This window comes from Ochlerotatus camptorhynchus, unplaced genomic scaffold, assembly GCF_037179485.1.
Source record: "Ochlerotatus camptorhynchus isolate MF236.1 unplaced genomic scaffold, CSIRO-AGI_Acam_v1.1 ptg000510l, whole genome shotgun sequence".
NCBI lineage: Eukaryota > Metazoa > Arthropoda > Insecta > Diptera > Culicidae > Ochlerotatus > Ochlerotatus camptorhynchus.
The window spans coordinates 251,620-267,429 of record NW_027040994.1 but is presented as its reverse complement, the minus strand read 5'-3'; the positions used below and the strand labels follow the sequence as shown (position 1 = coordinate 267,429).

At 37.4% G+C, this 15,810-nt stretch overlaps 1 protein-coding gene across 1 annotated transcript in view; it reads right to left on the bottom strand.

Moving 5' to 3' along the window:
- LOC135712870 (histone-lysine N-methyltransferase 2D-like) overlaps window positions 1-13,884 on the bottom strand; it is a 32,258-nt gene extending 18,374 nt beyond the window's left edge. Inside the window, exon 1 of the mRNA XM_065235955.1 lies at window positions 13,419-13,884. Within this exon, the coding sequence (XP_065092027.1) occupies window positions 13,419-13,440 (22 nt within the window). The 5' untranslated portion in view covers window positions 13,441-13,884. The remainder of the gene's footprint in view (window positions 1-13,418) is intronic.
- Between the last annotated feature and the right edge of the window lie 1,926 nt (window positions 13,885-15,810).

The following is a 15,810-nucleotide window of genomic DNA, read 5'->3' as shown; positions in this document are numbered from 1 at the left end:
TTGAACTAAATTGGTTAAGATCTGGATTTGCGGGGTAGTTATAATGTTGATTAGCATGGGAAAATGTATAAGAAACAGAATGAAGATATTCATTTGCCGGTCAAAAATTCTTACAAAACCCTATTTTGGCCATAATTTAGACTAGGATCTTGATTACATTGGCAATGTTGCTTTAAATCACCAAGGCATAGGTTTCCAAGGCAGTTTGTGTTGAATCCGCTCCATTGTTATATTAGGGTAATCTACACACTTAGAAAAATTGATGTAAATTTAGGTGCTCTGAGACTGACATATACGAGCGTCAATTTTGACATAAAATTGAGGCATAATAGACGCGAAGTAAAGCTCAATCAAACGTACTTTCGAACTTTTCAGTCTCTGAACACTTAATTTTACATGACATGTTTGTTTACGTCTCATCCTTTATGTCAAAGATGGATTCCGTCACGTGTAAGATTAGGTATTTCTAAGTGTGTACGTAGAACAACTTGGTTTAAGACTTTAAATTGATACGACTTCTGAGTAAAAAGATATTCAACATTTAGTAATCGCAATTTTACTGGGCACCCCAAGCGCAAGATTGCTGATCCCATGCACGAAAGGTTGGTACACATGGAGCACTTGGTCAAAAGTAAACGATTTATAACTTTTATCCCCAAACACTTGCTCAGTTATGGACTATGTCGCAATTTTTACAGGTAAATTAATATTTTACATTCGTTTCTCATAAATTTTCCCATACTAACAATCAAATCCTCCAGAAAATCCAAATCACCACCATTTTCGTCTACACAGTTGTTGAAAACCTCAGTCCACAGATTTTTTTTTAAACTTAATTACTGAGATTTTAGCAAAATGCTAGTGTGTTGTCATTAAATCGAAAGGGCATTAGAAAATAAAATATTGTAAGGATGAGGATGAACTACCTCAGTGTTGGCAAAATCATGAATCACGCGTACCTGACCATAAGGTTAAGAAGGACGCAAATTACTTGATTTATAGAAATGATCGTCTTGATGGACCCTGTGGTGGCGTTGCCATCATTATTCATAGACGAATCAAACACAAAATACTTTCTTCATTTGAAACCAAAGTTTTTGAAACTTTGGGAGTTTCTGTTGAAACAAAATTTGGACAACTTACGTTTATAGCTGCCTATTTGCCATTCCAATGCGTAGGCCAGCAAAAGAATTTTCTCAAGGGTGACCTTCAGAAACTTACCCGTCATAGGTCTAAATTCTTCATTATTGGTGATTTTAATGCAAAACACCGCTCATGGAATAATGCTCAAAGCAATTCCAATGGTAATATTCTGTTTGATGATTGTTCTGCAGGTTATTACACTATTCAATATCCAAACAGCCCAACATGCTTTTCTTCTGCAAGAAATCCCTCAACTATTGATTTGGTCTTAACTGATTCATGTCATCTTTGTAGCCAATTGGTTACCCATGCTGACTTCGGTTCTGATCACCTTCCAGTAACTTTTGAAATATCCCAAGAAATAATTTCTAATCCCAACAGCTTTACTTTCAATTACCATAGGGCTGATTGGGAGCAATATCGAACATTTATGGAATATAACTTCGATCCAAACATTCCTTTGCAAACCAAAGATGAAATTAATTATGCTCTTGAATCTCTGACTACTTCTATAGTTGAAGCAAGAGCTGCCTCAGTACCAAAATGCGAGGTTAAATTCAATTCAATTATAATAGACGATGATCTTCAGCTCTTGATCCGTCTTAAAAATGTCCGTAGGAGACAATATCAAAGAACACGCGATCCTGCCATGAAAGTTATCTGGCGGGATTTGCAAAAACAAATTAAAAAGCGATTCTCTGCCCTGAGGAACAAAACTTTTGAAAATAATGTTTCTAAATTAGACCCGAGTTCCAAACCCTTTTGGAAACTCACAAAAATTTTGAAAAAACCTCAAAAGCCAATTCCAGCGCTTAAAGAAGGTGGTAAAATTTTGATCACAAATTTGGAAAAAGCTCAGAAACTTGCTAAGCAATTCGAGAGTTCCCATAATTTCAGTTTGGGTCTTACTAGTCCTATTGAGAATCAGGTTGCTGGGGATTTTCTGAATGTTTTCTCTCGGGAAAATATTTTTGATGATTCCTGGGGGACTGATTTGGACGAAGTAAGGTCTATAACTAAAAAATTTCAAAATATGAAAGCTCCAGGTGATGATGGAATTTTCTATATCCTCATCAAAAAACTCCCAGAGAGTACCTTGTCTTTCTTGGTAAAATTATTTAACAGATGTTTCCATTTGGCATACTTTCCTGATAAATGGAAAAATGCAAAAGTTGTTCCAATTTTGAAGCCGGATAAAAATCCAGCTGAAGCTTCTAGCTACCGTCCAATAAGTTTGCTTTCTTCAATAAGTAAACTTTTTGAAAAAATAATTTTGAATAGAATGATGCTTCACATCAATACGAACTCAATTTTTGCAGATGAGCAGTTTGGATTTCGCCATGGGCATTCAACTACTCATCAACTCTTGAGAGTTACCAATTTAATTCGTTCAAACAAATCTGAAGGCCACTCAACTGGAGTTGCTCTTCTAGACATAGAAAAAGCATTCGACAGTGTTTGGCATGAAGGTTTGATTGCTAAATTGAAAAAGTTTAATTTTCCACTTTACATTATGAAATTAGTTCAAAATTATTTAACTGACAGAACTCTGCAGGTAAATTATCAAAATTCCAAATCTAATCGACTACCTGTTAAAGCAGGAGTTCCTCAGGGTAGCATTCTTGGGCCTATATTGTATAACATTTTCACTTCGGACCTCCCTGATTTGCCTCAGGGTTGCCACAAATCTTTGTTCGCTGATGACACAGGCATTTCCGCTAAAGGAAGAAGTCTTCGTGTTATTTGCAGCAGACTTCAGAAAAGTTTAGATATTTTCTCTTCTTATTTACAAAAATGGAAGATTTCTCCCAACGCTTCCAAAACTCAACTTATAATATTTCCACATAAGCCTAGGGCTTCCTTTTTGAAACCTAGTAGTAGTCACATAGTCACTATGAACGGAGTTCCAATTTCCTGGTCAAACCAAGTGAAATATCTTGGATTAGTTCTTGACCAAAAATTAACTTTTAAAGATCACATTGAGGGCATTCAAGCCAAATGTAACAAATATATAAAATGTTTGTATCCTCTTATAAACAGGAAATCCAAACTTTGCCTGACGAATAAACTTCTAATATTTAAACAAGTTTTTAGACCGGCCATGCTTTACGCTGTGCCAATATGGTCTAGTTGTTGCACTACCAGGAAAAAAGCACTTCAAAGGATTCAGAACAAAATTCTGAAGATGATTTTGAAGTTGCCTCCCTGGTACAGTACTACCGAAGTACATAGAATTTCGAATGTTGAGACTTTAGCACAAATGTCCAACAAAATAATTAATAATTTCCGGCAAAAATCGTTGCAATCCTCAATTGCAACGATTAATTCCCTTTATACTTAGATAAGATTTAGTTTTAGTTATTTAGTTTTAAGCTATCAATTGTTATACTGACATGCAGGTTTAAAAAACCTGTTTAAAATACTGAATTGCCAAGACAGGAACAATGTAAAAACACTTAGATATATATCATAACAATTAAGGCTGGTAAGTTACTGTAGTAACTGGAGCACCTAGGTTAAAAATGAAATGTAATTTATTTTGAATTTGGAACAAATAAAGAGTTAAAAAAAAAAAAAAAAAAAAAAAAAATGAATCACGCGTATCACGTGTGATATTGAAACAAAATGTCATGCGTGATATTGATTTTACAAGCTCCCTTGATATTGCGAGATTATTCACAACATGTAAAAATTATGCTGAGAGTTGACTCGGCACAAACATGATTCCGTTGCACATCGCTTCGGTTAAAATTGTAGCTATTGAGTTTGGATAGCTTGGTTTTTGTAGTTAACATATCATAGCTGGTATGTATGGCAGTATCGCCAATGGGGGGCAGTGCGGTTCCATTGTATCAATGGACGCAAAATGTGGTCAGCACTCACACACTCATCACGAAACGGTTGCTTTCCAAAGTTGAAGACGCATCGATCGAAAGAACTACTGATGAAGAACAATGATGAGGACAACACAATATTTGCTGCCGAGTAAATAGACGATCGAGTGACACACATCGAGAGTGGTGCTTCTGTCGACAACCGAGTGTACACTGATGCTGATGTAGTAAATAGCAGTGTATCATTAATGAACAACGGCAATAAAGGCACAGATGAAGCGGTTGAGGTGCTAAACAAGGTGCTGCAAAAGAGGTGGTGAATATAGTCCGAAAATCTGAACCTGGGATCTGAAAGCTGGACTGGAAGATCACTCTAGCTTTCTCCAATTAGAAGAGTGCCTTTGTTCGAGATTTGACTAAAAACAGGGAACATCGATGAGTAAGATACTATACAGCATGCTAAGGCAAGAAATGGTCTAAAGACGTTTAAGAAGTATGGAGTCTGAAAAAGGTCACATTCATCAAACCGAGGGTTCGAAAACATGGAATGGAAAATCGGTGTGTGTTATCATAGACAATGAAACATACGTCCAATTTGACTGCAAGGTGCTTCCGGAAGACACAGTCCATGACAGCCAGGATTTTGACGATGCCAATAAGCATTTTTATACCGGAAAAATCTGTAAACAAAAAATCCATGCCACGGGCCAGTAATTTGTGAGTTTGGAATGTTGTCAAAGCCAAATGTAACGACGGAGAAGATGGACACTGTTATTTAGTTTTAAGGAATTCCATCTGGACCGGATGACACCGAAAATTTGAGCTTACGCAGTGCATTTTAGACATGTCTCTCGGTGATTTGAATAACTGCAAGGTCAAAGCTGTCTGACGGTAGCATCTATATTTTGAGGCGTGATCCATATGTTCGAGAAGCCATTTTTGAAGTGTTCAATATATATCTCACATTTACTAGACGCTGTGATGCTATGCTAGAATGTTTACCAAGGGTACATAGACATAGACGTTACGTTTAACACGAACAAAAGATCAGAGCTTTTTTGGTTGCAAACCAAATATACTGTATTAACAATATAGTTCACTCTTTTGTTATTCCGGTGACACGAGTTTCAGCCAGAAAGCGCCCCTTTGCGTCAGGAACGGTAACTAATCTATTGTATAAACATTTCGAGGGATTTCAAAGCTTTAAGAGAGGTTTAGAACAAAACTTGTATAAACAATTAATTTTGTATTCTCAAAGGCATCAAGCGATGTTCACACGATTTTTCATTGATTGTAATTAATTAAAAAGAATTTGATTTTTCATGTGTAACAATCACTCACCCCTCGATTGTAATCAAATGCAGGCTGGTTGTTTTTCTGACGTTAGGTGACGTGTCGAACAGTTGGTGTCTATCCCCTGGGTGATGTATGGGAAATGGAAGAGTGAACTATATTGTTAATGCAGTATATTTGTGCAAACGCATGAAAGAAAACAACACGATACAAAAGCTGAGAAAAAGACGGTTGGAATAATGAACCATACTCGATGATACTCGATGAGGTTAAACAGGTGAAGCTAAATCTAGCTAAACATTGCATTAGGTCGTAAGTGACATAGACAGATTCTGTTCGTCGAGTTTCTCTTTGTATCTCCATGGTCATGTAAAGACATTTCCAAGTATTTTCAATACACAGATCGATAAAAGAAGCTTTTATCTAGTACAAACAAACACAACACGAAACTGTTATGTGCTCAAGAAAGAGAAAGTCGACGAAGAGAATCGATCAATGTTACTTAGGACCTAATGCAATGTTCAGCTTGAAATATGCTTACAACAGATTCTTACGTCCTAAATAAAAAAGCTATTGCATCAACTCATACCAATTATAATTGATTTATTATGTGCAGCTATTTCGATTTTCTTTTCCTACTCAATAAAAAAAAATATGTCGGCCACTCTGCTCACGTTTTCAAATGTAAATCTTTCCGCGAGAACAATACAAAAAAGCCATCTTCGCCGACCACGACCGCGCTTCGCATAATACCCTGTTTCGTAATAATTATCCGTGACGAAAGCCAACGAAAGGGAAAAAAATCGAGCCAAAACAATCACGATCATCTCCTTCTGTAGAGAGGCCAATGTGCAGGTTGTAGAAGAAAAAATATCACCAAACAGGATCAGCACACGATGAGGTAATACAACTGCTCCTTTCTCTCAACTAACGCAAAGTGCATCTTTACCAAATCAAATAGAGGTATATTCCTGGTATGTGCAGTGAAAATCGCAGATCCAAGAAAACTAAGTCAGTTAGGTGTAACATGCAGCGGACAGGCAAAACAAGACAACACGTATGTATGCTGTGTTAGTACAACAACATAGAAGAAGCTTTGTGCAGGAACTTTCCCACCATTATTACCATACCCGAGCTAGGATTGTTCGGAAATATTTCCATAGCATGTGTTGAAGCAGCGCCGCGGGCCAATTTAAGCCGGTGGCATTACATTCGACATCGAACAGGCCGCACCTGGCTGTCTGACTGGGTACCGATACATGAGAAGAGACTTGGTGTTTTTTTTTTTTTATTTAAATTTTCCATGGGGAGGAAAAGCCCCTATAATGGCTTCTTTTAAAGTTTCCGCCCGGTTAAATCTTCCTGTTGCTGTAACCACTCTATTGTTGGTGTGTTGCTATTTTGCAAAGTATTCACATACCCGTCAGCTTCATACGTGTTAAATTAGCATCAAACAGACGATGAAGATTTTTTTGTATTGTTTATATAATAAATTAGTTATCTAATTAAGGTTCAATAATTTGCCTTATAATAATAATGATAATTATTATTATTAATGCATTTTGAATTGCTCCTTAGGAGATGCATAGATTACATCTATGTAATCAATCTTTTCTAATTGTTATTATTATTCGGACTACAAGTAAGCAACGTAGAAAGACCTTAAAACCAACAGCTGTGGTCCTCACAAACTCCTATACCACACGCTTTCTGAAGTTTCTACGAAATACCACCACTATATCGGAATTGGTGTCGAATGACATGGTGATCGGAAGTTCGCTCTTCCCTCATCGGCTAGTGCACAAAGTCACGTGCGTTTCTTGTATATTCCCCATTTTTAAATCCCATTTAATTTTTAGTGGCTTGTTTGCACTACTGCATTACTGAAAGATCTTAGAGACAAATGTGGCATTGTGGGGACGGCCCCGGCTTAGTGGTTGACACCCATACTCTCACGATAATGTCACGAGTTCAAATCTCATCTCCGGGAATGTCACGAATGACCCAAGAGCAGTGCTACGTCAATGTCAATTGACGTAAGATATTGGTCTAGCACTGTATTTCACTTTCAACACCGATATTCGTAGTAAGCAAACAAACAGGCGGGGTACGACTTTAATATTACTATCCAGAAGAATATCACTAGGGAAAAGTTGAAAATCTTACTTTTATCTCAGTACATCAGCTCTTTTGTAAAACCGTTGCATTGTTTGAATATTACTGATGAGTTTTCTAAAGATCGGTACTCGATTAACTGGCTTATACAAGAAACATTTGTGGCAGAAATGAGAAATGACTGACATTGAGTCGAATGATATTGATATTCTAGATGTGTGAACTGCTACTGACATCAGGTGGCTAATATTTTGCAGCCCAAGGGTGTTAAAACGATTACAAAAAATATGGCATTTGTATCTTGTCCAGGAATGAAATTTAATTTATTGACGTTCTGCGTAAGAGGCATAGATCCAACCACTACGGCAGGCCATGCCCAATCATCCCTTGGTTTCGTGTATTAAATTTTGCTGTTTTTTGTTTTTTTTTTTTTGTGAACATAATTAGTAAAGTGACACTTGCCAAACAATGTATTTTACTGTTGTTCAATGAAACAAATCCCACAAAATCATAGTGATAAAATACTGTAATAAACATGTATAGCCCGCTGACTGTGGGGTTACCATTAATTATTTCACGCTCTAAGCTGGGCATTAGGTATAAAAAAGTGACAAAGGAGGAACGAGGGGTTGAAATTTCCTCACGTGACAGAATTAATGCGCCGGTGGTGTCCGGCTATTTGGCCGAATGACGATTGACCCAACGTCATTTGGTCGATTGCCATTTGATCGAATACTTGAGAAGAGTTCATTTATTTCGACTAATATTATATTCCTGATTTATGGAATATTAAAATGAATAATGTAAAAGTTTTATGGACATCTCAAGCTAAGCGGAATTTAATAATCCGGGACTTGGAGATATTTTGGCCAGGATGTTGCTCAATATTGTTTTTTTTTATGCTTATTTCCTCTTTTCGACTGCAGCTCCAGGCAGCGGACATTAAAACAAATAGCATGCACATCAATGTAAGGGTGGATTTCTTACATCCTAAGTATTTCTGCTTTTCGTATAAAACCTTCACAAAATGATTTTCTAGCTGCAGTAGACTTCGGGAAACAAACATTGTTCGAAAATGTAGGTAACATTAAAATTACAAACTTATTTAACTTCCGGCAACCATATTGCAGAATCTGTTCATGTGGTGAAACATAACAAATTCTGTATACTTTTTAGGCAAATATGTAATATAATCTTACATTAACCTATTAGGTGCATCAATAAAAGGGTGTACTTTTGAGGCAAAGTCACTTCAAAGCACTATTTTAAGATCCTTGAATTTTCACAATAAGATGTTGCCTTTACTCACTGATATTATTTCCCTGAAGAAGGTGTTAGTAGCACAGAGAACAAACGTTAAGGCTCGAACAAAATGTATGTAAAAACTAGTGTAAAGATTCATATTCGACTTAAGCGCCACCAACGCCGACCCTGGCGCTGGAGTTGCACAGCTTACACTAAGTACCATAATATATTAACAATATAGTTCACTTTTCGATGTTCTTTACATCACGCAGGGGACAGAAACTTCCTGTTCGAAATGTATGCATCCACCATGCATTTTATTACAGTCGAGGGGTGAGTGAGCTGCAATAATAACCCACGAAAAACATAATTTGATTACATTAACTAAAATCAGGGGAAAAGGTTGCACATATTTCTAAATCCTGCAGATACCTATGGGAAAACAAAATAAATGTTTAAAGTTTTAATTTAAATCTGTTGTAGCTTTAAAGCATCCATCGTAATGTTTAACAATACATTAGTTGCGTTTTCTTTCGCTAAGTCGCGTTTGTTGGTCGAACATTATGTCTCCGAAAAAACAAAAATAAAGAACCATATTGTTAATTTATTATACATGGTGTGAACATTTATCGATACTAGTACCAAATTGGACAATAATGGAAAATTGATAGATGAAATCAGGAGATGTTAGCGCCACGTAACGGTGATGTTCCCAATTATCTTTGCACAAGTTTTTGACGGAAGTTAGACGACTGTTCTCTGTGCCTTGACAAATTTGATTTATTGTAATAGGGTAAAAGACAGCTTTGGCACCCATTGACTGTTTTTGGCTAAATCGACAGTGTACAGTGTTCTCAAATGTTTCCGTGAGCGATCGGTAGTATCATAGCAAGCATCGTAGTAAAACTAAGGATCGGAAACTGCATTTCAAGGTGTTGAGAACGGTTAGAGCAAACCCAGGGCTGTCGGATTATGATATCACCAAGAAATTCAATGCCAGTCAAAGCACCGTCAAAATGATTCCTCAGCGAGAAGGACTTCGATCTTTTCGGGCTAGTAAGCAACCAAACTGGACACTGCAGCAGAATCTAGTGGCCAAAAGACGTGCCCGGAAGTTGTACAATTAGGTTGTTACAAAGTACGAAGGACGACAAAACGTACGTGAAGATGGTTTATGGGCAGCTTCCCAGACAAAAGTTCTACTGGTAGAGGTGATGTCCCTAGCAAGTTCAAATTCGTTTTTGCCGATAAATTTGCAAGAAAGCTTATAATTTGGATAGGTATTTGCAGCTGCGGACAAAAAAAAAACAGGTTTTCATGACAAACAAGACTATAGATTCCAAAATTTACAAGCAGGAGATCCTGGAAAAATCGTATTCTTCTGTACATTAAAGCTCACAATGGACCTGTAAAGTTTTGGACTGATTTGGCAAGCTGCCACTACAGCGGAGAAGTTCTACAGTGATATCGAGACAACGGGGTAGATTTCTTCTAAAAGAACATCAATCCTCCCAACTGCCCTCAATTCCGCGAGAATTATTGGGAAATTGCGAAATATTGGGCAATTGTTGAACAGAAGTGATTAAGAGAACGTAATTTCATTTGAATAGCTTGTCGGTCATAGCTTGTTATGATGTAAGAGGCTCGATAGTTAGAACAAAACGTAAAGAGCAAATCAAAACATTGAACGTCGCGCGAAAGTGGAACTTAATGGAGGCCTAAGTGCTTTTTCGTAGCTTTTATTTTTTGGTTATGAAAGATCGTCGGTTGCAGTGGATAGCTTACTGAGCCGAAATACGCGGTCCTAAGTCCTTTCATATTAAAGAGATTTATGGACAAATCGCTTGTTTATGGTGTAATTTGCGAAATTTGTCGTCGTCGGTGGCGGGTTTGAATGGTTACAACAACTCGAGTAACGGTATGATGTGATATGAGGGCCTCGGTGGCCTTAGAGCAACCGTTTTTCCTTACTGAGCAGAACATCATGAGTATACTCCTAGACCCATCCACATTCAAGATTCGTCAATCGCTTTATTTGTTAATATGATGGTAATGACAACAAAAACTTGATGATTAAACAGGAGCTCGTTGCGTAGTCCCAAGGAGTGGAGAAAGTCGAAAGTTTTCAATATCGTGGTAGTCAGAAAGCATCAGACGGAGGGACCAAAAGTGACATATGTGGACAAATCAAGAAGTTTATGAAATATAGGGTGCACCAGAAATTATAAGCACTCTTTCAACACGCCATAGTTGTTACCCAATGACGTTTAGCATGAGGTTTAGCAGCTGTTCATCGATGTTTTATATTGTTTACTTATTGCTCAATTGTAAGCTGTGAGCCGAACGTGCATTTTTATTTCCAAATCATCCAAATGCGAGAATTTTCCCGGAAAAGCACTAAGTATCTAATCCTGCTGTTCAAAACAAATGTGAAAACGATGGAGCTCAGTAGGACACACCGAAAGATGACCAAAAACCTGTACACGTGGATTGAAAGATGGACCGGAAGCTTCACCAGTAAGAATAGTGCTTCTGTTCGAGATTTGGTTGAAAACTGGGAACATCTACGAATCCACCATGAGACTGAAAAGCCGATATACGAAAAATCAGTTCTAGTTCTACGAATAAGCAAATCCAACTTGCCGTGGACGTTCAAGAACCAGCAACGACTCTAAACAGCTTTAAATAAAATATACCTACTACCGAATGAGCATTCCAAATTAACTAATGTTCCAAATGTCGAGTAGTGTTTAGTACACACTGAAAAATTGTATACTGATTTTCAGAATGTGACGAGGATAAACAATTTAAGTAGTGTAACTAAATGGTAAGTACTAGCTTTTCTTTCTATTTGAGCTAAAAACTACTTCATTTAGATGAGCGTAAAGCTACCTAAAACAACAATTATATTAGTTGTACGTCCAGACCGATTTTTTTCTTTTTTTTTTCTTTTGGTTTGTTTTTTTTTCCGTCGATTTTGTTTTCCGTGCTGAGCACCAATGCTACCGACGTGCCAGGAAGGCAGCTCCCACACCTGGACCCTACCTATCGACCCATCAACTCATGAACCGGAGACCAACGGCTTTACTTCCCATCAGAACATCCCGGCGGCGCCGACTGGGATTGAACCCAGGCCTGCTGGGGTGAGAGGTAATCACGCTTACCACTACACCACCGGCACCGTTGTCCATAACGTTTACAGAAAGATTTTTGCACATTACTAAACGAGTAAATTGTTTCTAATTTTGGCGGGAGAACCGAATAGCTATGGATTTTTTTTTAATTAGATACTCTTCAGCATCAGATAGAGTTAATTTAAAGTTCTATTATAGGGCTTGGAATCTGATCTCAGCCTAAGCTGCTATGTTGGCCATTGATTAGTACTCAGATTTAAAGCAACTTCTTGTTAAATTTACTTAAATGAGAAGAATTGCATTGTACACTCTGTTGACTTTTGTTAATTTATGAAAATTATAGACAAGCTGCTTCAATCTTGATTTGTAACGTTATACATCCAAATATGAAGTACACATTGAGTTTAGATCTCGCAGCCCAATTTAATCTTAAGCTGATTGTTACAATAAGAACAGTTGAAAAAATAAACATGTGACCTGCTCTTTTATCCAAACCCGTTATTATACAGCCAAAAGCATACGATCTGAAATAAGTTATACTTTAACTAATTCAAAATATCAGCTGAAATCCAAAAAAATCAAATTGATGTATCCAATTAAACGTCTATTTAGCCATAGAAAAAAAAGTAAAATTTTGAAAATATTCTGGCACTGACCTCAAACAATACTTATAGCTGAAATTTAACCGTCAGGTGCCTTTTTTATTTATTAAAATTATTAATTGCCTATATTGTACAAGTAATCATTGAATTTTTCAAATAATAAAAAATAAACAGTAGTTAAAACAAATCCTGTAGATCTCGTAATTTATATTAAACTAGATCAGCCCTGACCAATCTTGACAAACATGAACATAGTTCAAGCCACAGTTTGTATAATTCTCATGCATTTTTAGCCTAAAATACGTAAAGCAGAAAAAACCAAAAGGGTATCATTGTAGCGATCCAGGCACCACGTTAAACCCGTAGTCCACACTTTGGCCAGGTCTAATTTAAATAAACATAATATTACTTAATTCACTATATACCTTTTGAAATACAATAATTGAATTGAAAATAAGTAAGAAACATTTTATTTTTTTTATTTTTGAACAATAAACACAAGCTCCACAGGTTTTCCTAGCATTTGAGTGTATTTTTTTTAAACCACTTGAACAGTTTTCAGGTTATTTCTGACAAGTCAGCCAAAGAGCCGTGACCTTCAGTATTGCAGCTTTCCCTTTTGCAGGCCAACCGGTGCCCAATGTTATTGCATTCATCACATCCTTCGATCTTCAACTCAAGATGATAAGCATTTTTACACCAACCAACTTTGTTCATACCGTAGCTCTTGACGGGTTCAGAAAAAATCTCTTGTACAGCATTTGAAATATCCGTCTTCAACGAACTGTTTCATCACTAATTTAGTTATAGCTATCATTACCAACTACACTGACAACTGTTGAACATATGCAAAGCAATAATGCATACGCAACTCAGTTCTTCAGAATCCACTTCCAGACAGTTTCATGTGTGAAACGACAACTTTTTCTGAATGCCTGAAAAACCATACGAAGACCTGCCTATCAAACTTATTTTCCTTATTTTTTCCATAGCGTTCCAGCAATCCACTTAAAACTTCAATAAGCTGTGAAGAAATCAGATTTCCAACTCACCGATGAACAATTTTAGCCACATTTTCAGTCCAATCACTAACACTTGACTCGATTATTCCTTCTGATCCTCGTAATCAATCCTCCAGGCTTAGGTAGAAACAAGTTGGCACTAAACGGCAGCAGCAAAAAAAATCACACAGCACACGACTTGAACAGTACGGCTTCTGAGCGTATATTAACAAGACTTGGCTTGGTTTTCACTGCTTTTCTTGGGGAACGAATTTTCCGACCGACATGCTATGCACACGTCTACCAGCGCACAAATTAGACGGATGCAGCTTTGTACTTGGCATTTATAATATAAGAAATCACAAAAGCGCGTCTCTAACGCGGTCCCACTGCACGAAGAATTGAGCATAAAATTCCGAATCATTCGGCCGAAGCTTTCGGGGTCTCAGAGTGGTTAGATTAGCGCTGTTTGCTGTTGTAACCGGAGCCCGAATCGAGGTTGGAGAGGTTTAGACACCGGGTGGTGAGAAGAGAACAGCCCACCTTCAAAGCCGAAAGCTCGGAATGCAACCCCGACCAAATCACCTACAGAGTCACAACTCACCTCGGTGCACTCTCTCAGTTGCATCGATCGGGATGGAGCGAAAGAGAGTCTTTTCCGCGCGAACGGGCACACAAGAAAACCAGCAAATTCCAATCCGAAAGGGAAAGGAATCATCATATCGTCGTCGTCAACTGCCGTTTGGGTCCAAGATTTTCGCCCCCTCCGATGACGGCCACCGTGAGTGTAGGTATGCACAACATTGTTGTGGATCAATCGAGCGAGATGCATTGGAATGAACGAAAATTGGCGAGGTGTATGCTTTTCGTTTTTATGCAATTTGTTCTATTGCAATGCAAACACGTGCGAGGTGTCGGTGATAAGCGAACGCGATTGCTGAATAGATTTTCTGCACGTGATTAAATTCGTTGCATGCATAGTTTGCTATACCGCTAACATTGATGCTACTTTTGCTGCATCACGAATCAACAATGCAACACCATGTCAATTATGTATGACTAAAGTGCATGGTTTCATATATGTTTGGTATATGTTCTCTGTGGGAGTTTCCACGCGACTTGGATGTAGAATCTCTGTACCTCCTCTTGAAAGATGAAAGAAAATCGGCCATGATTTCCAATACTAAGCAAACTATGTTTTCAGATTCTTCACCTGAAAATCTCGATTTAAAAAAGTTAAGCTGTTATGAAAATGCACCAACATTGATAGGTATGGAGTACAAGTATATGCAAATAGGTGGAAACGTATGCCTTATCGTCCAGTGCTTGATGCAATGCTTTAAAAACTAGTTCCTCCGGGCGGCGGTGGATTTGTGCATTCAAACTGAACATTTTGATAGCATGTGGTTAAGGACATCAAGCTAAACAACTTTCTCTGTGGTGGAGCCAAGTGGAGACTAGAGATGCATTTGGAAGCTTTTGATTCAAGTGATATTCATTCGATCTTAACTCGTTAAAAAGGAACAAAGGTAGCTGTTGTTTTAACACCTTTTTCTTTAAATTTTTACCGTTGTTTGTCAACAACAACAACTTTCAACAGTTCTAAAATTGATGCTTATTTGTATATTTCTATAATATAAGAATAAATTTTGATTCAATTATGAAATATTTTGAGATTGAAACACAAATTATACTCAATCTTAACATATCGAAAACTAGAACCAATTGTTGATCAATTGAAAGCTGTTTTATCAAAATAATTTCGTGATCGCCAGGAATTTCAAAAGCTAGAAACACTTGATCAATCAAAAAAAAAGATTTCCAATCAAGCAAACAGTGGCCGTCATGTCGAGTCGTTCTGTAATATGCGACTTATATAGGGTAAATTTTGACTTCGGAACCCATTGACTGTTTATATTTATATTTTTTAAATATTTAAAATAAAAAACAAACAAACTGATAATTTGAAAGGGTAAACTTAATATTTCATTAAGATTGATGAATTGATTAATTGATGAACTGCATTTAGATTTCGAACAGTTTTAAATTCAAATTACTATGCTTGTATTGGCGCCGGTGGTGTAGTGGTAAGCGTGATTACCTCTCACCCCAGCAGGCCTGGGTTCAATCCCCAGTCGGCGCCGCCGGGATGTTCTGAGGCATAACATCTCTGATCACGCCTTCCTTCGGATGGGAAGTAAAGCCGTTGGTCCCCGGTTCATGAGTTGATGGGTCGATAGGTAGGGTCTAGGTGTGGGAGCTGCCTTCCTGGCACGTCGGTAGCATTGGTGCTCAGCACGGAAAACAAGATTGACGGAAAAAACAAAGCAAAAGGAAAAAAAATAAAATATGCTTGTGTTGCAAAATCAAGAATATAAGCATATGAAACAGATTGGATGAGCAGTTGAAAAGAGTGAAAGACAATCATCCGAATATCGTACGA